This window comes from Trichosurus vulpecula, chromosome 3 (assembly GCF_011100635.1).
Source record: "Trichosurus vulpecula isolate mTriVul1 chromosome 3, mTriVul1.pri, whole genome shotgun sequence".
NCBI lineage: Eukaryota > Metazoa > Chordata > Mammalia > Diprotodontia > Phalangeridae > Trichosurus > Trichosurus vulpecula.
In genome coordinates, this window is record NC_050575.1 from 110,597,463 (window position 1) to 110,622,976 (window position 25,514).

Here is a 25,514-nt window from a genome sequence, read left to right on the forward strand (position 1 = left end):
CAGTTTGATGAAATGTCAGAGGCTTTTTTTTTTTAAATTTGAATTTCTCTTTATTTTTAGTAATGTGGAGTAATCTGTCTTTCATATTGTTGTTAATAGTTGGCATTTCTTTTGAGAATGCTTGTTCATATTCTTTGACTGTCCATTAGGAATGCAAGACTCCTGGTCTTAGATATTTGTGTTACTTCCATTTATATTTTGGCTGTCAAGTTCTTTTTGGATCTGACATTGTCATTCAGTGCGTTAGCAATCTCTTTGTGTTTTCTGCAAATTTGGTAATCATTCCATTTATACCTTTATCCAAACTATTGTTAAACAGCACAAAACCACACACACTGTATCATGGCATACTCCACTGGAAATTTCCAAGTTGACATGGGACCACTAATGGCCACTCTTTGAAATAGTGTTCATAATTCAGAATGCACTTAAAGGTGGGCTTTTCTACAATTACTTTTAAAAGTTTGTATAAATATAAGATAGGGGAGACATGGCTAGTCAGCATTTATGGACTGCAGACTTAATGTGAACTAGCAGTGTGATGTGACAGCCAAGAAAATAAATGCAATATTAGATTGATTTAAAAGAATTATAGCTTTCAGGAAAATGAGGTGATAGACCTGCTGTACTTTGCCTCACTCAGATTATATTCCCAGTAGTCCAGGCCCTGCATTTTATGAAGAGCCCTTCTAAGCTTGAGAATGTCCCGAGGTGGGACAACCAGTATGGTGAATGGTCTCAAATTAATGTCATGTGGAATCACTTAGAATTAGAAGGGATTTTAAAGGTTTTTAGTCTAATCCTTTCATTTGTACAGATGAGAAAACAGGCACAGAAGGGTGAAATGACTTGCCCACGGCCATAGAGCTAGCACTTCTCTGAGGCAGGATTTGAACTCAGCTCTTTCTGACTACTAAATCCAGTGATCTCTCTGTTACACCATGCTAACTTTGATTTAAAGATTGGTTGAAAGAATGAAATGTTTAGTTTGGAGAAGATAATACAAGGATACATGAGAACTGTCTTCAAAATAGTGGTTCTGGGCATGGAGTCACCAGTCAGATAAGTATAACCTCAGGGTGAAAGTTCCTCTAGGATGGCAAGATGGCAGATGAGGAGGAAAGTAATCCAGGCAAGAGACAGGTGACTTCTTCATTGCTGTTATCAGGTCAACAAATAACTGCTGTGGAACCCCTCAGTTATGAGTGACTAACCACAACCAGTTTTCTCTTCTTGCTTTGGCCTTTCCTGGATGATCTCTTATCTGACAGAACATGTGGATCTACATCATCATTCCTTGAAGGACAAGTGAAACTTGCTCTTCAGAGAATTCATGCAAAACCTAAAATTTGTTGTTTTTAAGCTCCAAATATTTGGTTTGTTCCTTTAAAATTTCTTCCTCTTCTGTTTGACATTTTTACTCCTCAATCTCCTTTCTGCCTCTTCTGATCCTTTTATGATTTTTTTCACATTGAACTCCTAATTAAGTTTCTTCCCCCCTGGGGAATGCGAAGATTTATTTTTATTTTAAATTGTTATTGATATCTTTTGTTTCTACATCACTTTCATTTCCAACTATATCCTTCCTCTCTCCCTACACAGAAAGTTATCCCTCTTAACAAATAATAATACTAATAAAAGGTAGAGGAGAAGCAGTTGAGCAAAACTGACATAACAACTGAACCCCACCAAAAAACAAAAAAAAAATCTGTGCCTTTATTAAAAAAAAAACCAACTTATACATATGCCTATGATTTCATCCTTATAGGGAAATCCAAATGATACTTCCGTCTCCCAGCTTTGTGTCTTTTTGATTCTGGCTCCCGTGCCTGGAATTCTCTCCCTTCTCATTTTGATGTCCTGGCTTCCTTGGCTTCCTTCAAGGTTTGGTTCAAATTCCCTGCTCCCCCTCCTTCCACTTCCTGATCTGCCTCCCCTGTAGCCAGAATGGACTTTGTTTTCTTTGAATGACCTCACCTCGCCTTGTTGAGCTTCCCTGGACGCTGGGGCTTGCTCTTCTGGGACAGGACCAGAGCTTCCTGTGTGATGAGTCGTGGCGCTGGCTGAGGGGAGGTGTGTTAACGTGGTCTACGCTGGGGGAGGGGCCAAGTCAAGAACCAATCGGCCCTGGTCGTTCAGGCGGCGCTTGATGATGTCAAAAACTCTATAAGAGGGGAGAGGACAGCTTGAAGATCCTCCTTTCCTTTTCCGGTTGGAGCCAGAGACGCCTACAGCTGAAGCTGAGCTGCCGGTAGCAGAACTGACTGGAGGCTAGTGGGTAATCTTCTTACCGTAGAGGGGAAGCATGTATACGATTTTGCCTTATACCATCTCGCTTCTCTGTGGCCTCCTGGTTACCCTTGTGAGGCAGACTTATTGGGCCTGGAAGCTTTTGATGAAAATATCAAAATGGGGATGCTGGTTTGTGGGATTGTTACTGTGGAGTGTAAATACATGCTTTAGTTCTCCTGCCTTCTGCCTAGAGAATTCCTTATATCCTGCGGTTCCGGACCTTTTAGGCACATATGAGATTCTCTTTGAAATCATAAATTCTGCCTTCCTAATATATTTGGCGACGAAGTGGATGGGATCGCTAGATATAAGATCTCTATTCAGAAGCAGAAGAACTTCAGAGGAAGAGATGAATATCCCAGGGTGGGAGGATCCATTTTATTCCTCCTTAGCAAAGGAATTGGCTAAAAAAGCCGGACCCTGTGAAAACTGGGAACCAAGGCTACAGAGAGGAGATCCTAAGGATTTGGAAAGGTGTTTACAAGAGGTTGGGATTCAGTCAGGGGCATCACTATCTAGGCAAAGCTGGATAGTGTTATCAGCCTACCGGCTAGTATATGAAAGATTGAGATTAAGTGAAAGAGATGGGGCCACTCCTACCCCACAGCAAGAAGGGGAATCTCAGATAGCAGGAGAACAAATTGCTGCTCAAGAACCCACTGACTCAGATGAGAACTTCTCTATTAATGTGGCTAGGAGCAACAGGAGGCCAAATAAGCTAAGAGTGCATCCCAACTCAGCCCAGACCAAGCCTGACTGCCTGCTTTGTCCTTGCCATGGTGGCAGGGGAAGCGAGTGGGGGGGAAAATGAGACAATGTTAGGGGCTGAGAGAGAAAATGCTATTAGAGTTCAGGACATCCCTTGCACAGAGAATGGGAGATGGTTAAATACTCAGACAAGCGTTCGTCCCGTAGAGAGGAGGAGGACAGAAACCCGAGGTGGCAATTTAGTTACGAGGGAATTTCAGGAAGATTTCTCACCACAAGAGGTCACAGATATTTTGAGTAGATTCAGCCAAAGAGTAGGAGAACCATTAATATCTTGGATGGTAAGGCTCAGTGATCAAGGGGCCGGTGGAATATTAGTAGATAAGAGGGACTGTATGAGATTCATAGGTATCAGCCACGATCCTCTAGTTCAGCAAGCTTTTAGGGAACATCATCAGCGAGGAGATGATGCTAGCAGTACTATTCTGTTGGCATTAGCTGCTGCGGGATGCAATAAGAGATATACTAATGATTCTATGTGGCCCACTGAGCACAGACCCTGGTATTCACTTAAAGATTGTATCATGAGACTAAAGGAGGAGGTAATGAAGACTGCTATTATGACAGGAACTGCAGACAAATATTACAATGATCCCATAGGAATCCCTCTTAGTATTTTAATAATTAGGACAGCTCCCCCTGCTTATAAACAACTAATTTTGAATCTGTTACTTGGGGAAGTAGGGAGCCATCTTACAGAGGTGATAAATAAGATTTTACAGTTACATGACTTAGGAGACTGGGGAAGGGATAGATCTCCTCGAGAGAGAAGGGTGAATAGCCAGCAAACTTGGCGCCAAAATGGAGTGACAAGAAAAGAAATGTTCACGGCTCTATTGAGAGCAGGGGTAGGTTTTGAAATGATAGATGGCATTCCAACCAATGAATTGTACAGGATGTATCAAGATAAAGGACTCGATAACAGGAGAGACAGGGAAATAAGAACTGCTCCTGCAAATGCTACAGATGTTGAACCTTCATACTCAAGTGAATCACATGCTAGGGAATACTAGGAAACAGGCCAGGCCCCAGCCCAAATTAAGGAAATACGTAAGCTGGATTCCAGACCTCACATTAACTTGACCATATATTGGAAAAATGGGTCAAGTACAGTAACTAGGGCATTAATAGACACTGGGGCTGAGGCCACCCTTATCTATGGGAATCCAAATTCAGCCATGGAACTCCTGTTACCATTACAGGACTAGGAGGGACTGAAATATCAGCCAGACAAGTTAAATTGATGATGAAAATTGGACAGTTGCCCAAGAAAGAATATAGTGTGGTTATTGTGCCTAGTCCTGAATACATCATTGGAATAGACATTTTGAAGGGTATGACCTTAAATTTACCTGAAGGGAAATACCAATTTGCTGTGAGGAAAATAGGCATTAATGCAGTCTTAGTGGGGAAAATCAAGATGGATCCAATCACTTTGCCCGAACCTTCTGAAGTAATTACTTTGAGGCAATATCGTGTGCCAGGTGGGCAAGATGAAATTGCCAACACTATAAGAGAATGTGTTGAGGCAGGAGTGTTAGTCCGTACAACTACTCAATGGAACAACCCTGTCTGGCCAGTCTGAAAGTCAGATGGGACATGGAGGATGACAGTAGATTATAGACAGCTGAACAAAGTGACTCCTCCCTTGTATGCTGCTGTTCCAGACACGGTTACTTTAATAGAGAGAATACAAAAACATGAAGGGACTTGGTATGCAGTTATTGATTTGGCCAATGCCTTCTTTACGATCCCAATAGACCCAAGCAATGGAACCAGTTTGCTTTTACTTGGCAAGGCCGACAGTATACATTTACACGCCTGCCACAAGGATATATTCATAGCCCAACTATTTGCCACAGGATTGTAGCTGAGCATTTGGATGAATTAAAGCTACCTGGTGTACAGCTTACACATTACATAGATGACATCATGATACAGGGAAAGAATATAAAAGAAGTGGAGGAGAGTTTAGCATTATTAATTGACCATATGAAAAGCAAAGGATGGGAAATCAACCCCGCAAAGGTTCAAGGGCCAGCTCAAACTGTAAAATTCTTGGGGATACAGTGGAATACGAGAAATTCTCCCACAAGCTCGACAAAAAATTCAGGATTTTCCCACCCCTACTAATAAGAAAGAAATAGGGCTATTTGGTTATTGGAGACACCACATCCCACATTTGGGACAAATTTTAAAACCCTTGTATAAAGTCACCAGAAAGAAATATGAATTCGATTGGGGCCTTGAACAAAGTAGAGCTTTTGAGGAAGCAAAGGCTGCTATACAATTAGCCCTGGACTTATGGCCTATGCAAAATGGGCCAGTGGAGTTACAAGTGACTGTACAAGATGACTGTGCAAATTGGAGTCTGTGGCAAAAACAACAGAGCCGAAGTGTACCTTTAGGCTTTTGGTCAAGGAAACTGCCCTCATCTGGAGTGCAGTATACACTTTTTGAGAAGCAGCTGTTAGCTGCATATTGGGCTTTAGTAGAAACTGAGCAACTAACCCTGGGTCATGAAGTGATATTAAGGCCTGGAATTCCAATTATGACTTGGGTAATGAGTACCCCAGCTTCTCACAGAATTGGACATGCACAAGAGGCAAGCATAATCAAATGGAAGTGGTATATTCAGAATAGGTCCAGAGCAGGCAGAAGTGGAGTTTCTGCTTTACATGAATCGGTGGCGAACATTGGCACTGAGAGAAATGAAAAACCCCTTGAATCTAAGCAACAGATGGTGCCATCCTTAGTGAAATGGAATAATGGGTATGATGGACTAAATGTAGAACAGAAGAAACACGCTTGGTTTACTGACGGGACAGCAAAATACTTAGGACAGAAGAGACATTGGAAAGCAGTAGCCTATAACCCCTGTACTAGGCGAACTCTGGAAAGTTCTGGGATAGGGGGAAGTAGCCAATATGCTGAACTGATGGTAGTACATCAGGCCATCAGAATGGAGAAGGGAGGACAGTGTCATATATTTACTGATTCATGGGCGGTAGCTAATGGATTAGCTACTTGGATGCCTATATGGAGGAATCAGAATTGGGAGATTCATGGCAAACAAGTTTGGGGTAAAGAGTTATGGGAAAATATATGGGACATGTCTTTGGTTACGGATTTGTCAGTTTTTCATGTTGATGCTCACACGACCCTGACCACACCAGAGCGTGAGTACAATGCACACGCGGATCGACTAGCAAAGATTGCCACTGAATGTATTGTCCCTACTCCAACTCCAACTGATGACTTAGCCTTAGCGAGATGGGTCCACCAGACCGCCGGCCATTTAGGGGTCCGGGCCACCCACCGATGGGCACAGGATTGAGGTATCAGTATCTCTCATGCGTTGTTAAAACAAATAACAGAGGGGTGTTGTATATGCCAATTAGAAAAAGAACGAACTCTTCCTAGGATAGTAACTGGAGAAATAGCAAGGGGAAAAGTTCCAGCCCAAATTTGGCAGATAGATTATATTGGCCCACTACCTCAGGATAAAGGATGTAAATATGTATGTACGTGTGTTGACACCTATTCAGGTGTCCTAGTGGCTTGTCCTTATAAGGATGCAACTCAGAAAAACACCTGTAAAACCCTAGATATTGTAAGTTTATACTATGGAACCCCAATGCAGATTCAAAGTGACAATGGGTCACATTTCAAGGGCAAAGAAGTGAAAAGATATTGTGTGTTGAATAATATAGAATGGATATATCATATTCCATATTACCCACAAACATCTGGGCTGATTGAAAGAATGAATGGATTGTTGAAAGAACAGCTGAGAAAATTAAGCTCTAATAATTCATATCGACATTGGAAGGATAATTTGTCTATTGCCTTACGTAATTTGAATAATAGGCCCTTAGGGGGGAGTACACCTCTAGCCAGAATGATGACCCCAAATTTGCAGATTAGAGAACAGCAAACACGTGAGATCCAAAATATTGAATTTTGGACTGTGAGGGAAGATGTCCCCCTACCATGTCCAGGAACACCTGGTTCAGCAGAATATGATTTACATTGTATTGAGAATTTTAGGTTGAATAGGAAAGAGATAAGAAAAACCCCTACTGGAGTATGTATGAGAATCCCCAAGAATCATTTTGGACGGATATTACCTAAACCAGGATTAGCAGCTCAAGGAGTACATGTATTGGCTGGAGTGATAGATTCGAATTATCAAAAAGAAATTGTTGTGACATTCCAGAATTTGGGTGAAAAACCTGTACAATTTGGTAGGAATGATAGGATAGTTCAAGTGATTATTATCCCCTGTGAAAAAATACCCTTTGTGAAAACTGACCCTCCTCCCAGAATAACTACTAGAGGGGCAAAAGGGGCTTGCTCCATTGATAGAATAAAGTTGGGAGCTAAGGTATGGGTAAAACGGAAGCCAGATGATATTCCAAAGGCTGCAGAAGTCATAGCCCATGGGAAGAACAACACTGTAACAGTTGTCTATTCAGGGGAAGATAATTACCAAATCGTACCCCTGAACCATATATTTTACCGTGAATAGGGCTATAATATTAGATTCACGGACCCCACAGGTATGGCTGATGCTGGTAATTGACACAAGCCACTCAGAGGGAAGGTGACTTTGTGTGATTAACGGATGAAAGCTTGTACATCTGGGGAAAGGCTGGGAGGACATTCCTAGTCTATCTAGGATGGGATCCTCCTGGTTTCCCTTGTACATCTGGGGAAAGGCTGGGAGGACAATCCTAGTCTATCTAGGATGGGATCCTCCTGGTTTCCCTTGTACATCTGGGGAAAGGCTGGGAGGACAATCCTGGTCTCCATCTAGGGTGGGATCTTCTTGGCTTAGTTTCCTCATTGTGTTCCGTTTAAAAAGAAACATTTCCCATCTGAGTTTGGCTCTGATATTGGATCTCTGCATAACTGAAATTTCAACTAAACTGGAGATGATTTTATTTGAAGGATAATAGCCCATACTTGCCTACTCTTTTTGTTCTCTGTTTTAGTTAACCTTGTCGCTAGTTCTGTCTCCTGCAGGTTTAAGCACCCTGCAGTTTCCGGTGACTGCCTAAGCACGTAGCATTCTTGGAATTCCTGCCAGCTCGCTAAAGAACTGAACTCTGGAATTGGACTCTTTGGGGCAGGGACACCTCTACATCCAATTTCAGCAAGAAGCTATGGAAAATGAGACCTTCACCCCTTACCCCAAGATTTTGAGCCCCAGTTGTTTGAGGGGGGGATGATGATAGTGTTCTGTGTACTTATTTTGTGTTATCCTTGCTATATTGTTTTATTGTTATGATATTATTGATCCTATGTAATGGATACGAAGATCTAGGGGTGGACATTTGAATTATTAATAATTATTTTGGGATGATTGATTGAAGAGATTATCTGGCTGGGATCTAGGGGTGGATCACATTTGAATCGTAAACCAATATTTGGGAATGTCACTGAATGATATGTTTTGCTTTATTGTGAATGATATGTTTTAGTTTCCTGCATAATTGGATCACAGTGTTCTAGGATATATAATTTAATTTGAATTATGATTGGATTGTGCATCCTAGAACATTGTGAGGGGTGGAGTGTAGCCAGAATGGACTTTGTTTTCTTTGAATGACTCAGCTCGCCTCGTTGAGCTTCCCTGGACGCTGGGGCTTGCTCTTCCGGGACAGGACCAGAACTTCCTGTGTGGAGCAGTTCGTAGCTCTACTAAATAGTATTAGTGTGTTTGGTTTTTGTCAGTACCTTTAACACTGGCTATTCTCCTCAGACATCTCTAAATGTCCCCTTCTCTCCTCTGACACTGCTATGACCCTGGTGCTGCGGGCCCTCATCACACCCCTCCTGGATTATTTCAGTAACCTGCTGGTTGGTCTCCATGCCATAAGGCTCTCCCTACTGCAGTCCATCTTCCACTCAGTGATGAAAGTGATCTTTCTGAAGCAAAGGTCTTAAGATGTCACCTCATCCCTCCTTCCCCCCATCCCACTCAACAAATTCCAGAGGCTCCCTGTAACCTTCAGGCTCAAAAATGAAATCATTTGTTTGAGATTCAAAACCTTTCATTATTCCTCCCCTCCCCTCTTCTTACACCTGACCCTCATATGCTCTGAGATCCAATGACACAGGTCTCTATACAAGACACTCTGTCTTCTGGCTGGACATTTCACTGGTTGTCCTTCATTTGTCAAAGCTCTCCCTCCTCGTCTCTGCCTTCTGGCTTCCTTCAGGACTCAGCTAAAATTTCACCAGCCCCCTTAATGCTAGTATCTTCCCTTTACTGGTTTTGTTCAATTTATCCTTTATTTATCTTGATAGTATATAGTTGTTTGCATGTTGCTTCCTCCTTTACAGTGTAAACTGTATGAAAGTAGGGTTTGTTTTATATATTTTTCTGTGTTTTCCAGCACTTAGCACAACTTGGCACATAGTGGATGCTTAATAAATGTTTATTACCAGAGACTACCCTTCGAGTATATTTGCAGTCAGTTGGCCATTGGCAGAAATGCAATCATTACACATTTAATTTGAGTCACTTCAAAATTATTCCTACTTTTCAGTCTGCAACTATGTGCAAAAAGTCACAAAGCTGTATGTACTTTTTGGCCCCATGCTGTTGTTCCTTAAAAAAGGAAAAGGACCTGTATATAGAAGAATATGTATAATTGCTTTTTTTCCCATAATATCAAAGAACTAGAAACTATGGGCAATTGCTAAACAACTTAAGGTAGATGAAATAATAGAATTTTAATGTGTTATTAGGACTGGTGAAGGGGATGGTTTTGGAAAAACCTACGAAGGCTTATATATACTAGTGCAGAGTAAAGTGAGCAAGTTCAGAAGAGCAGCTCCTTGTTTATTTATTTATTTTTGCATATGAGTGCAATGAAATACTGTTCTTCCATAAGAAACAATGAAAGGGATGGTTTTAGAGGAACCTGGAGAAACTTGGATGAACTAGCAAAGAATGAAGTGAGAACTGGGACAACAATTTAGGCAATAACATCATTTTAAAGAACGACTTTGAAAGCCTAGATAACTCATCAGTTCAGTGACCAACCATGATTCCAGAAGACTCATGATTGACTTCTTTACAGAGAAGTGATGGACTTGGTGCACAGAGTAAAATACACATTTTTGACACAACCAGTGTGGGAGTTTGTGTTACTTGGCTATGCATCAGGAGAACAGATTATACGGTAACAACAACTTTGTAAAAACAAACGCTTATGAAAGACTTAAGAAGTCTTCTCAGTGCAGTGACAAACCATAATTCCAGACTCCTGATGATGAAGCCTGCTCCTCACTTCCTTATTGAGAGTGGCTAGACTCAAGATGCAGAATAAATCATGTATCTTCAGATATGGGCAATATAGGAATTTGTTTTGCTTGACTGCATATTTGTTTCAAGGGATATGTTTTTCTTTATTCTTCCATTCCAGAGTGGAATGGCAGGCAGAGGGAGACAGGTATATGGTAGCAAACAAAAAAAGATCACTGAAAAAAATGTGTGTGTGTGTGTGTGTGTGTGTGTTGAAAAGAATACTCAGAAGGCCAGAAAGAAGGTCAAAGATGGGTTTGAAAATATGTTGAATTATATATTTAAAAGATAAACTGTACATAATAGAGATCTGAACTTTTACATACAATCTTCTTGTTATATTAAATGTATGGAAATGCCCATTTTATCTGCTGTTAAAATTCAGAATAAAAATAAAAATTAAAAACTTATTCTTGCCTTGTTGCTAAAATTAAAATGCCCTTATGAATATACCTCTTCTTTCAAAAATTGAGTTATAATTTTTTATAGAATTCAGCATATAAATCAATCAGCATTATATTGTATATATGAACAGAGATTTATTGACTCTTAAATACCATATTGTTTGTTAATACGTTATAAATACTTTTATCAGAGGAAACCATAGGAATTTAGAAGAGTTGGTAAAATCTCCTTCTGGGCTTGGGACATAGATTTACCTTTTTACTGTATAACTTTGCATATATTAATTTTGGTCTTCTTTTCCTCCTATCTTCATTCCTCCATACCATTACTTACGTAGTTTTATTCTGATACAACTGTAGTCTTTGTATTAATAATTACATTTTGTGTATTTTCATAATTTATCATAATGATACTCTTATTGCATATTATAGAAATCTCTTTTTTCACACCCCCTTACCCCAAATTGTAATTGAGGTCGAAACAGATCATAAATGCTGATAATATAGATTGCATACTCAGAGGAAATGGAGTTGGTTTCACAGTGGAGTTTTAATTTAGGATTCGTTCTGGTGATGTAACCTCTTCCTATGGTACATTACTTTAAACCCAATATAACTGCATGTTCCCATAGCCCCTCATTATAGCTATAGCCTCTCACTGCTTTTTAATTAAAAAAAAAAAAAGGAAAGAGAGAGACAGAAATGAAAACCTGGAGCTTAGGTTGGTTATTGTCTGGGTATGCAGGGAGTAGCTTAGGCAAATAAATGCTTATTTAATTTTTAACTCTTTCAGAGCTTCCATGTGAGAAATCTTATTTCTGCTTCCATTGGGAATATTTTTTATAAAATGCTTTTAGTTACAGCAGTTATGAAACCTCTTGTAAGCTTTGTCCGTTTGGGAATCTATATCCTTGAAGGTTGACCAGCTCTGAGGTTGGAACCCAACAAATAGTCAGCAGATGTTAGCACTCTATAATAGTCCTAAAATAGGGAGTTAAGAATTTTGTATGTCGAGGCCAGTATATTGGTATTACAGACATTAACAGTTAACTATTTTTTCTGGTCTTGTGGGCAGCAGAAGTAAAAAGATGACTTTATTAAAGGCAATTTCTCCTGACATTTCTATATCTTGAAGGCTTCCAAACACTTTGCAAAATACTAAAAATAAATTCTCAAAGGTGACTAGTATGAATCAATCAACAAGCATTTATTAAATGCTTACGATGTACTAGACACTGTGCTTAGAACTGGAGATACAAATATAAAGAATGAAACAATCTCTCAGGAACTTAAATAAACTTCTTGGGATTGGCCTTGTATAACAAAGTAAAGGGACAGGTGTTAATGCCATCCATCTTTCTTTGGATCTCTCTTGTAGTGATAAGTAGTTTGACATTTGCTTCCTGCTATGCTTCTGTTGTTTTGCTTTGTCTTTTGGAACTGGTAATTTTGTTCTGATGGCTTCTGGGTTAGTAGGACTTCATTATACCTTTCTTGTGCTGGTTGCTACTGTTAATGGCTGGATTTTCTTTTGGGATTAGGGTAGAGATTGAACACGAAAAGTTATAGAGCTGGAATGAATCTTAGAAATAAAATCCAGGGCAGCTAGGTGGCGCAGTGAGTAGAGCACCAGCCCTGGAGTCAGGAGGACCTGAGTTCAAATGTGGCCTCAGACACTTGACACATGTACTAGCTGTGTGACCTTGGGCAAGTCACTTAACCCCAATTGCACTGCCAAAAAGCAAAAAAAAAATATATATATATAATCCAACCTTCTCAGTTTACAGATGAGCAAATAGGTCCAGAGAAGAAAAATATTGGGTTTTAGAATATAAAATTCCACTGGATTGTAAAATCATTAGGGCAAAAACTGTGTCTTTTGTATCCAGTCTTCTGCATTGCTTAGTATGGTGCCCTGTATTTAATAGCTTCTTTATAAATGTGTCTTGCATTGAATTGCCCCAAACTCTTCTGGTGTAGTTAAGACTTAGAATTTCAGGGTCATAATATCAAAGAATTTGGGGCTAGAAAAGACTTTAGAGATCACCTGATCCAGCCTTTCCATTTTATAGGAAACTAGGACCTTCAAAATTAAAGTGACTTGCGCAAGGTCTTACAGGTAGTAAGTGGCAGAACTAGATTTCAGCTCAGGTTCTCTTGACTCCAAATCAGTGTTCTTTCCCTAGTACCACTTTATTTTCCCATGATTTAATGTTAAGTACTGTCCATAACCTTGAGGTTTGGTTCCAAATAAATCAGAATCCCCAGTGATGGTCTGGCTGGCGGAGGTGGTGGTGGTGGGGGAGGTTGAGGAGAGAGAGTAGGGGGGTTGTGGAATGATACTCTGCACTTATAATTGGATGGACATTTATTTCAACAGCATGAAGAAGATAATTCTCTCCTAGGTGATTTATGTGTTGCCTGAGGGGTCTCAGGATCATATCTCTTAAGGCCTTATTTGGCTCTGTTACTGATTTTTTGTTTAGCTTGACCACGTGATGACAGTTTATATTTATATGATTTACAGGAGGCTTTCCAAAAATTTTGTGTGTGTATGTGTGTGTGTGTGTGTGTGTGTGTGTGTGTGTGTGTGTATGTATATATGTATATCTTCATGTTGCTTCCCTTAATAAAATGTGAAGTTCCTTGAGGGCAGAGATTGTTTCATATTTGTCTTTGTATCCCTAACTTCCAGGACTTGGTAGGGGATTAACAAATGCTTACTGATTGATCAATGAATGTTTATATTCTTCCCCCAAATCCCCTCATATTTGCTGTTCTGCATAGAATCTGTTGGATTGAAGGAATCATTGTTGATGGAGCCCTCTCTAAAAAGCAGCTTTAGAAACTACTGTCTTGGGAAGGCCCATCAGATCAAGACAAAGCAGACTTAGGAATTGGAGGATCTTGGGTCTTTGTAGTAGTTCTTACTGTACAATCTTGAATATGCCCTTTCTCCATTTGTAAAATAGAAATGATGACACCAACTCCAGGATTGTGGTCAAGATGAAAGGACCTACTTTAGATCCCTCAGAGGAAGGTGCTATTCTACTAGATGTTATTAGAGGTAGAAAGATTTTCTAGGTATGACTATAATATGTGTTTCAAAGGAATGAGTTTATATGTGCGTTGGGAGATACGTGTAAAAGAGAGGTTGCCACTCAGCATCCATTTTGCATTTCATGATTATGGCACTGTTTTCTTTTTTCCTTTTAATAGTAGTCCACCGCCTTTTTCCTCTGCCCCCAATGAATAAACAATCCTGAAATCTGCTTTTCATGGCGAGTCTGCCTAACTTGGCTGCTGCAGCAAGCTCACGCTAATCAGAATCACAGCAGGCCTGGTTTTATGAACCTAAAAGAATTAGTGCTCCCGAGGGGCTGAAGTTCTTACCTGCTGGGGAGCTGCAGATTTCCAGTTTAAAGACATTATTGTGGGATCAAGCAAGTTTCTCCTCTTTTTTTTTTCCATGTGGAAATGATTTCATACTTTTTAATAGTCATAAATTATTGGCATGTTTTCAACAGGTTTTTTTTTTCAGGGTTGATCTATAATGACTATAGTGGATTTTTATACTTATGGAAATAGGTTGTGATCATATCAAATTATTATCTATCCCAGGGAGACTGGGAATAGCATGAAGAAAAGCAGGTGGTGCCCTACAAACCAAATTGTATAATTTGAATTTGCTAAGCAATGTCATATGCTTAGTATAGCTAAAGCACCTGGTATGTGGAGTCACCAGAAGCTTAACTGTAGAAGGGAATTGTCTTTTACCCTTGGCACATTGGGTTCTGTCAGCTGAGTGGACAACCACAAGTCAGATGTGTAACTTATGCAATGGAAATTTATCTGTATTACTGAATCACTTAGCTGACTGGTGACTTACGTGACATCATCTGTCTGCTACTAGTATGCCTTATAGTACCTAGTACCCTCTTGACAGTTATCCACAATGGTAAGTATCTAGGGATGAAGCAGGGAACTAAAAGAATTTTGTATTTCAGGGAAGATGGATAGAGGCATATCAGTTGCCACATGTAAGGAAATTTCTGGTTTTATAAGTCTCATTTTAACGAATGTTATTTATGGATTGTCACCTTCCATCTTTTAAAATTTGAAAAGAAGATCTGATCAGCCAAGGCAGGGGTATAGAACACAAAATCAAGTTTTGTTGCTCTAGTGAAATGGGCATCGACTCAAGAATCAAGAGTCCTGGGTTTTAGTTTCAACTCTCTTTCTGAATAACTCCTTTTGCTTTTCTGATCTGGCATTTCCTCATCAACAAAATGAAGGGTTAGGTTAGGTGATTGCTAAGCTCCCTTCCAAGTTAACGTGCTGTGATTCTGTTTTCTCTTAGCCAAACAGGGGTACAAAACGTCCCCGTGACGACGAAGAGGAGGAACTGAAGACACGCCGGAAACAAGCTGGAGCCCGAGAGCGAAGTCGCTATAGAGAGGAGGACGGGGCAGCAGTGGAAGAAGCTGATGATGACAAAAAGAAGCTTCTTCAGATGATTGACAAGGAGGGAGAAGAGGAAGAGGAAGAGGTGAGGGTAAGGGAAAGGATTGATGAAAATTTGGAATGCTCGTCTTCTGAAATTAATTGTGATAAAAGAACAGTATTTGTTATAATTCTCTTCTTGAGACAGATAGATGTTTTCTATCTGTATCTCTTAGTTCTTTGAAAACTTCAAACTTTTTCCACTGTGAAGGAATAGTCTTAATATTAATGTATGAGTGAATTAAAAATGAAGCAGAAGTAAACCCTTTACCTTTTCTATTTAAACAACTTTAAGTTTGTATTTATTCCTTTCTGATATTTTGCTCAATTTGAATTATGAAAATTCATTCTTAACTGTTTAGGAGTTATCATGTACTTGGATTTCATTTTTATTGAGCACCTACCATGTGTGAGGTACTGTACTAGGTATTTGGATGGGATGCTAAGATACAGTTCCTGTCCTCAAAGAACTTATCGTAGAAGGGAATAAGACATAATGGCTTTCATTTTTATAGTGCAAAAGGTGTGAAACAGGCTTGAGGGATAGATATTTTTCTGGATCACAGGATTATCAGATCACAGATTTAGAGTTGGAAGAGCCTTAGTGGACTTCTGGTTTAACCACCTCATTTTACAGATGAGGAAACTGAGGCACAGAGAAGCTAAATGCCTTGTCTTATGTCACATAGGTAGCAAGTCTGAAGTGAGATATGAACTTAGATCTTCCTGACTCTATGCACAGGGGTCCCTCTTCACTGCATTGTGCTTTCTTCATTTCAGAAATGCAGAGTGACTTGCCCAGGGTCACTTAGCTGCTAGTAAGAGACAGAGGTGGAATTGGAGACCAGCTGTACTGTCTCTAAGCCCCATTGCTCATTCTCCTACATGCTGCCTATGAAAACATGTACATAAATATGACACAGAGTGGGGTTTAAAAGTATGAAGAGAGTTCAGGGGCAGGGGGAATCAGTTTCAGCTGAGGGGATAAGGAAAGACTTAATGGAGGAAGGGCATCAGATGATCCTCAAAGGATGAATAGGGTTTTAACTGTCTTGCTTTGTGATCTTATGAACATATGGCATGCGAATTTAGCCAAAACTAAACTAAAAACTAAGCTATGGAAAACAGTTTTATTTTTATTTACCATCTCATAAAAAACCTTTCATCAGTCTAAATTTGGGGCCTGACTCCAGGGATGACATTTTGAAAAGTGTAGTGGGAAATGTTTTTTGGACTTCTCACAGGCCTTTCAAAATGCAGCAGCTCTGTGAGGATTTAGGTGGCATGCAGTACTCTTCCCTCTTGCCTCCTTCCCAGTTCCTCTTCAATCTGTTAGCCCTGCAGCAACAGTTAATTGGCAGGCATAATTCCCATGTAGGGCAAGGCCCAGACTAAAGGATTAGGATAGTAGCTGTCATGGGTAAATGGTTTCAAGCCTGAGAGACAGAAATCTAATGTGGGGCTAGCCCTTCTGTTAAGGGACAGGGGAAAAGAGATCATTTTGTAAAAATGACACATGGATGGCTACAAGTCCAGGAGTTATTTTCTCCCTGCCGCCAAAGTCCTATTTGATGAAAAACAAGTGATATTTGCCACTGTGGAGTCATGTGACCTTGTAAAATATTATTGTCCTTTTTGTACTGCATCACCAACATTCATCTTTCTGAAATCTCCCTCTGGTTTCTGATGTTGAGCTATTGGTGATGCTGTTGTGGCTGATGGTGGAGACTGATAATTCACTATTCCCCTGCTGCTTGAAAGAAATTAAAGGAGGAAAGCAAAAGCCTTGGAGAGGCTAGGAGTTGGGGAGGCCTGTAAGCTGTCTATATTCTGGTGTGCTTTTCTCTTCTGGGTTAGCCAAGAGGAATAAAGCCTGTCTTTATCTGGGCCTCTTGAGGATGATGTAACCCTCCTTCATCAATCCAGATAATTTTAGGAAAAGTTTAGTGGTGGTATTGGAGCATTTTGCCCCAGTGGCCAAATAATAATTTGCTTTGGATATATAGATAGCAGGATTCAGCAAGTGACTCCAGAGACCTATAAGTAAACAGTTGCAAAGTTTACAAAATATTTTTGCTAAAATGAATGTATAGGTAGAGGTGCTTCCCATTTCAAAATAACTAACTAAATCAGAATTGGAATTTGAAAAATTGGAGGGGACAATAACTTTGTTTTTTCAAAAGGACTACTCTTAGGGTCTTCTAAGTAGCAGTTCTTGTGAACTTAAGTATGCACTATGGTCAGGAACTGTTTAGCAGTGAAACTTAAGGTTAAAAAGAGACTAGGGGAGATATGGGAAGGATTGGCGCAAATGAAATCTATACATCATTGAATCCCTATCTTCCTAAAAAGCTTGGCTCAGAAGTTGCCTCCTACATAGACCTTTCTTAATTCGTCCCCTTACCCCCAAGTAGTTGGTACCCTCTCTTAGGACACAGGTCAAGGCTTACAACAAAATCTAACCCCACGCCCAGGTTCCCCCCTCCCTCTTTTCAATGTCTTCTCCACACTGTGGAAATTTGCTTGGGCCGTGACAGAAAGCCAGCACAGCAAGTGGCAACCTTTTAGTAGCAAAAGCCTGCTGGAAGCCACAGCCCTGTAGCACTAGCTTGGCAAAGCTTCCAGCTGCTTGCTGGCACTGGGGCAGACAATCCAGTAGCACTAGCAACAACTGAAAGCACCAGCAGGCCTCTGAACTGCCCAGAGGGAGGACAGGACACTATGTGTAGGGAGGTTGGAGGGCAGCTGTGCAGTATTCTGCTGAGCCTGAGGGAAGGAGTACAGCACCTAGCTGGAGCCAGTTCTGACCATCCCAAAATCACTAGGCTGGTGAACTGTGAATTGCCCAGTGTGGGAGGAGGCTGAGACACTTTGAGATCCAGCCCTCAAGGAAACTGCCATCAGAGGGGACAGAGTTAGAAAATGAATAGGGGAAAATCAGGGAGAAAAAAAAAAGACTGAAATTACCTAAGATCTGAGGAAGAAGAAAACTCAAAGACCTTGAACATAAGCAGCTAAATCAGCTGGGAAGACATTAACAACAAAAGGAAATATGGCCTCTTGATCTAGTAAATGAGTTCAGGCACTATTAATAAATAAATAACTGCAAAACAAAGATAAATTATTCATAACTTGATGAGACAGAGGGTCTTATGGATTGTGAGGAGAACATGGCAGGCACTACAACACACTGTCCCTGAGTGATTCAAAAGAAATGAGGAGTATGAGAGCTGAATTTATGGCCTACACAGCAAAAATAATAAGCACAATAGAGAAACCAGAATCCACAATGGCAAATCTCACCAAAGAAAAAAAGAGAGAACAATAGATTGGAAGTGCAAATATACAGAAGAGAGGGACAATCTAGAAGAAGAAAACCAAAAATGTTAAAAGGAATTGAATTAAAATAAAATGAAAATCAAAATGACATGGTTGTAAAGAAACTCTGAAAGACTAATGTTCATCTTTGGAGAAATTGTTCAATTTACACAAATTTTATGTCTGTCTTCTTAGAAACCCATCTTTCTAGTGCCTCTCGATGGGTTTTCAGCTGTTGCTGCTTTGAGGAGTCAGTTGCCTGCTTGGTTCTTGGCACTATGAGTAGCAGACAACTGGGGAACAGTGGACACATTCCTAATAAACCACCAGCGGAAATATCGAAGAAACAACAAACAGTGACTTGAGCCAGTTTTACAGTTATGTTTATTTTGAGTATAAAATTTGAATTACACCTTAGCTTTTACCCTTTATAATAGGAGACAGAGAGCATCAATAGGAGAGTCAGATAGGGTTAGTGCTAGTTTTGCTATTCATTATCTGAGTGATCATGGACAAGTCACAAAACCTTACTGAGCCTCAGTTCCCTGATTTATAAAATGAAGTTAGAATTTTCTCTTCTTCCCTTATGTTCTCTGGTTCTGTGAATTTCATTTTTATAAGTAATTAGTTTAATGATTCCTTTTATCTCTTTCCTCTTTGAATGCTTACTTGCTCTGTATGATATATAATGCTAGGTGATATGAAACAAAATGAGATATGGCTCTTGACCTCAGACAGCTTAGTGTTGTTGATTATTATCTGAAGGCTAGGGATGAGTTTGATTAAATCTTAAGAAGTTCTTTATTTTTCTTCCAACTCTTTTAGTTAATCTGACAGAGTCAGTTAACACATTTCTATGTACTGAGCTTTTTTAGCTGCTTTAGGAAATTCACAGGTGTTTACGACTTGAGCCATGACCTCTAGAATTTGCATCCTAGTTTCAGAGACAAGATATATACTTCACACTAGGCAGCCAACAATATAAGGCATGATACAAGTGCCAATTGAAGGACAGATAATAAATGAAGGCTAGTAGAGTTCAGAGAAGAAGATACCACTGAGGGCTGAAGTTGCTGATTTTTATTTATGTGTTTATTTTGAACTAGGATGAACCACTAGATGAAAGCTCAGTGAAGAAAATGATTCTCACATTTGAGAAGAGGTCCTATAAAAACCAAGAGCTACGCATAAAATTTCCAGACAATCCTGAGAAGTAAGATATCCTTTCCTTGACTGTTACATCCCCTTCCCTCACTCCTTCCCAATCATTATTTCTTTCCGTATGTTTGCTTTTCTAATTCATCTCAAAGCCTTTGTTTTCTAATGAGATCTGTATCCCTGATATTCTTTGACTTTGAGGTTTTATTTGAAATTTTTTTAATTTAAAAATCGGTATTACCTAGGCTGCTGTTAATGGTGGGGCCACTGGGTGGTTCAGTGGCTAGAGCACTGGGCCTGGATTTAGGAAGACCTGAGTTCAAATGTGACCTCAAACACTTACTAGCTGTGTGACACTAAGCAAGTCACTTAACCTTGAAATGAATTTCCTTGTCTGTAAAATGAGCTGGAGGAGGAAATGGCAAACCATTCCAGTATCTTTGCCAAGAAAAGCCCAAATGGGGTCAGGAACAGTAAGATGTGACTGAAACAACTAAACGACAACTGTTGATGGTGGTGATATCATTGACAAAATGATGTAATTCACAACTGGAGCTGTTAGATCCTTGAGGTTAGGTCAGTTTCTCTTCCTCTTACATTAGCTTAGCTATCACCAATGGACCATTTGAAAAAGCTCTTTGTTTTCTAAATTGCTTTTCCTACAATGGCAGCTCACTATAGCATGGTTTGTTAATAGGGTGGATTTTGACGTAACCTAGGTATATTTTGGCCCTCGTCTAACTAGATATGCTTGCTGGAAAGCTGGAAGGGCTTTAAGTAGAAGCCCAATAAACTATCTCTTGTTAGAGAACCCATCTAGCTAAGTGTGGAGAAATTTTATCATTTGATGGTTGGCCACCAGGTATATAATTTTTCAGTGAGAGAAACTAGTGAAATGTGGAGAGATTGTGACATGCACTAATGAAGAGAGAACTAACATCAGTGAGATTTTGGCTCTTTCAAAGTTCAAAATGTAGTCAAGGAAATTGAGCCATTGAGAGGTTAAAGGACAGGTTAGAGCCACAGCAGAACCAGAACCAAAACCCAGATTTTCTCATTCCCAGTCTAGGGTCTCCCTGCTACATCAGATTGCCTGAAAATATCTGGTTATAGCTTAGTCTTTCATTTAACATAGTTCAGTGGCCTACACGTGCAAGGCAGAAGTTAGAAAAGGCCTTTAGTATATAATCACTCTTGACTGACAAAACTGGAGGCCTTCAAACTCCAATTTACATGTTCACCACTTTAGTTATTTAATGCATTTTAGCTGGCTTAGACTAGTGTTGCTTTGAAGGAGAGTGCCCTTGTTGGCTTCTTGTGGGATGTGAGGGGAGCTCTGCATTTGTTGTATACAACACTTAAGGGAAATTATTTTTAATGAAAAGAACCTTTAAAAAAATCACACCCCTTTCCATTCATATAGCATATTTCCCTTTTAGACATTTGAACATTTGAAGACCAAATTTAAATGTGAAAAATATTTTTTGATGGTTAAATGCAGTTCAGAAGCTACATTGTGTTTTAACCTTGAGCTTTTGAATTCTTACTGGTGCAATGTCTTTGGTAATTCTGTAGTCTCAGTGAGGTGCAATTAAGATGAAAATTGCTTGAACATATTTGAATGAACCTCTCCGATCAAGATTGGAAACATTTAAATTTATTTTTCTATAGGTGCAATTGTCATTTTGATCGCATACCCAGAAATGCCTCTTTTCATTTGGCTGCGTTTAAAATACAATTGACAATTCTCCTCATGCAACCATCACTTTTCACTCTGTGCCCTTTCCACCCAATACCATCCTCCCCAAGGATACATTGTTTGCTGTTAAACTTTGGGCAACTTTGTTTTTTTTTTTCTATGTATTGCCTGTCTTTTTCAGGGTTATTGTTGGATTGTTTGGTTGGATGCAGTGAGCTCTAATCAGTCAGAAGTCTTTACAGTGATTTTTGTTTCTGTGGTTGGAGCCAGTACACACCCATTGCAGTTGCTTTGCTGGTCAGTGCTGACACTCAGTCTATGGTTAAAAGAGTGCTTTCAGGCATTTGGAAGGAAATCCATTGAAACAGGCAATTGGCACATTTTCTGTCATACTGGACAGAGTCATTGACTCCTTCATGGCCTGGCTGACTGTTGTAGTATGTAGCTCTAATACTTTGCCATTGTCTTCTCGCTTTTCCTTTCTATCTGGAAAATCACCCATTGTTGGATGTATGTCTAAAGCCCAGAAACAGCCCTCTCAGAAGGAGAGCAGCCCAAAAGACATGGATTTTGTGGAAGAAAAGTTTATCTGCCTAGCAGAACTCACTTGAGAACAAATTTGTAATCTTTGTTTTATATCTACTTTGTTTTATATCTACTTTCCAGGAGTTTGTTAAATTTCTAAGTTTTTAGATCATATATTTAGGGAAAAAATATTCTTACTCTCTGTACTCAGATGTAACCTTTATTGCTCTGTGGGACTACCTGTATTTTTTTATAACCTCAGATATAGCTCTTCCATAAGACTGTAAGATAAAGAACAGAAAGTTAGTGGGTTAAGTCAGGTAATTTATGTCCAAGGTAATGGATCATATTGTAGCCCTGTGGAATAATGATAGTCAGCTCACAGGACTGTGTGAAGTTCATTTGGTGTTGCAGAATGCTTTGAAAGGCAGTTTGTGACTGTGGGAACGAGGAGCACGATGTAATGAGATCTGAATCCAGGATTGATTTTTGTAATGAGGAGATCGATTTTCCAACGAAATTGTGTGACAGTATGATGTTTATTTGAGTGTACTTCTTGGTTGGTCTGTTGTGGACACTTTGACAGATTCTCTCTCTTTTTAGGTCATGCAGATATCTCTTCTTTAGTACTAAAAGATCTTTTGCTACATTATAAAGGTGATAGAATATGCCTTTTGCTGGGACTTTCCACTGATGTTATACATTTTTATTTTCATCTACAGGTTTATGGAATCTGAACTGGATTTAAATGACATCATTCAGGAGATGCATGTAGTGGCAACCATGCCGGACCTCTATCACTTATTAGTGGAACTCAATGCTGTGCAGTCTCTTCTCGGGCTGCTTGGACACGACAATACAGATATCCTAAAAAGTTCTGTTGTTAGTAGAAAACTGGCTACTTTTGATATGGCTGCATTTAACTTCCTTTCCTGTATGTCTTATCTGATTTTTCACAACCTAATATTCTGTTTCCATACTAATTATCTCCTATCTTGAAATTTGCATTGATCTTTGTTCATTTTTAGTTTTTTAATAAATCTTAAACAATCATTCTCTTATTTATTCCCATTAGTTTTTAGATTTTCTGTCATATCTTTTTTGGCATGATAACTAGCTTTATTTTTCATTGTTAGAACTTGGGTATTCATAGTAGACAAGCAAGACAGACTTGTAGTTCTTCATCTACCCACCAGGATGCTGCCCTTCCCTGATTGTCTGCTATGCTGGTTCCTTGTATGCGTTTTCTCTCATGGTGCCTGCTCTGTGAAACTCTGCTGTGTGGTTTTCATCTGCCTGTGCAGGAGGGACTTGTAAATGTGCAAAACCCTGCGGTGGTTTTTAAAAATATGGACATGTGTTTAAAGATTAGGTAAAGTACTCCAAATTGTATTCTTTTCCCATTCACACTTGAATCCTGATTTCCAGAGGTGGGAAACGAGCAGTTAGCCTGCTTGAGTAATATTCTTGGGTGAGTCTTCTGCTTCTGGAGGTTATGTTCATCTTTCTGGTAATCTCTCATCCTAGCATGTCTAAGTAGATTCTTTTCTGACTGATAATTCTCTTCGAAATAAATCAGTAGATACTCTTAACATAAGTTTCTTGGGAGATCGAACTTAAGACATTTCTACAGCTTCATATAGACTTTTAATATGATAGCCTTAAAGGTCATTTTGTAGGTTATAGGATCAAAGTATAATAAATTTTGGGCTATTAGGGATTTTAATCAAGAAGCATCAAACATGCTGCATGCAGCCCTCAGCTTTCTGGAGTGGGGCCTAAACCAGATGAAAATGTAATTGATAAACATTTAACAAAATAAATAAAAATGCAGTGGGACATAGATAATGCTAATACGTAGTTTTCTGAATCAGTATGCAGCTTGTAAAGGTCCTTATGTATAGTTTAGTGGCTTCCATTTCTGTTTGAGTTTCACACTACTGCTCTAGTCATTTTACAGATAAGAAACTGAGGCCCAGAAAGAGAGGTCATGTGACTTGTCTCAAGTCCCTTCATGTAGTAAGTGACAGAACCCAGGAGTTGAACCCAGGTCCTCCGACTCTAAATTCTGTATATATTCTTCAATGTGAAATAGGCATCTGGGGAGATCAGCATTAATGTAGTGGCCACAAATTAACCTGTAGCTATGGATGCAATGTTTGAGGCAGTCTGGAGCAGGAAGCATAGTTTAGAATCTGTATTTAAGCCTTTTAAGTAACTATTAAGTTTCTGTTGTGAGTACCTGTTCGTCTCCCAAATTCATTTATTGTAGTTTCTTGTTTCTAAGGGAATAATGGCAGGAAAATTCAGTATGCATCCCAAAAGGCCTGTAGCTCCTTGGCTGGATGTGCATTACCACAGGTATTGCCAAAGTAGTTCTTAGGAATATGATTTGGAAGGTTCTCATTCCCCACTTTTGTGAACTTCATATAGTGGTAGTGGCTTTCTGAAGACAATGACATTTTGCTGATTCACCAGCTTGGCTCCTGCTGGGAAGAAGACTGATATAGGAAATGCCATTCTATTTTGGCATACATAGGAAAGGCAAGGGCACAGATGTTCAAAGTTGTTAAGTTCTGGTCTTTAAAAAAGAAAAAAAAAGTTATCCTGTAATAACTTTGACAGACTGCTGTTTTCCTCCTGCTTTCTGGTGGCAGAGCTGTTTCCCCTCTGTGTTCTAACCTTCTCCTAACTGCCATAATAGTATTTTGTTTTAAAAAAAAATAAATCTGATTTTTAATTATTCTCTCCATCACATTTAAAGCTTGGTTGGATTTTTTAATTGGCTTAATCTTCATAATTAGATGCAGTAATTAGTATATATCTCATCCCAAAATGTAGTTTTTCTTTAAAGCAGTTTCTGGAAAGGATACTCCTCTTGACTTGCCTCTGACATAACCTTAATGGGCTGAAACGTGAATCTCCTGACCACCGTGTACTCTGCTTTCTTGTCTTAGCCATGATCTATAATGGAAATGATTTTCTAGGCAATGGTTGTTAACAGTTTACTGTTGTACAGCTGTAACTGCCTGAAACACCTACCATGAATAAACAATTTCATGGAAGTCATGACTTAATTTTTTTTAACTCTTCATCTTTCAGACAGGACTGTACATGACCAGTTATGTTCTCAGCAGGCACAGGTCATCTTGGTGCTGTCCTTTTCAGGGGAAACATTTTCAGGGGAAACCGCAGGGATTTTAATTGGTATCAGAGGGCTGGTTTGTTGTGACCTTAAGAGCTAGAGAATATAGGAATACAGCTTGTGCCTTATCCTTTCAACCATGAAACGCTCCTTCAGTGTATTCTGCCGCTCTGCATCACTGCTGCTGCTGCTGCGAGGGCTTGTCAGCATTTCTGCTATTGGCCCCTCCTCTGGGAAGATGGGAGCTTAGCCATCATTTTGCTTCAGGGTGGGATTTTAGAGTAGGGGGTAGGAAATGGGGAAAGCAACATGCTTAAAAATTTTTGGTGAATCCTCTTTGGATACAGTGGGAGCCTAGCACAAGGTAGAGCTGTGCGTCCGTTG

General features: G+C 39.6%; 1 protein-coding gene across 1 annotated transcript in view; it reads left to right on the forward strand.

The window, feature by feature from the left end:
• Positions 1 to 25,514, forward strand: part of CTNNBL1 (catenin beta like 1) — a gene marked incomplete in the record, with an annotated part of 170,142 nt that overhangs the window by 51,269 nt on the left and 93,359 nt on the right. Inside the window, 3 exon segments of the mRNA XM_036749174.1 lie at positions 15,143 to 15,331; positions 19,710 to 19,816; positions 22,708 to 22,847. Coding sequence (XP_036605069.1) covers positions 15,143 to 15,331; positions 19,710 to 19,816; positions 22,708 to 22,847 — 436 coding nt within the window.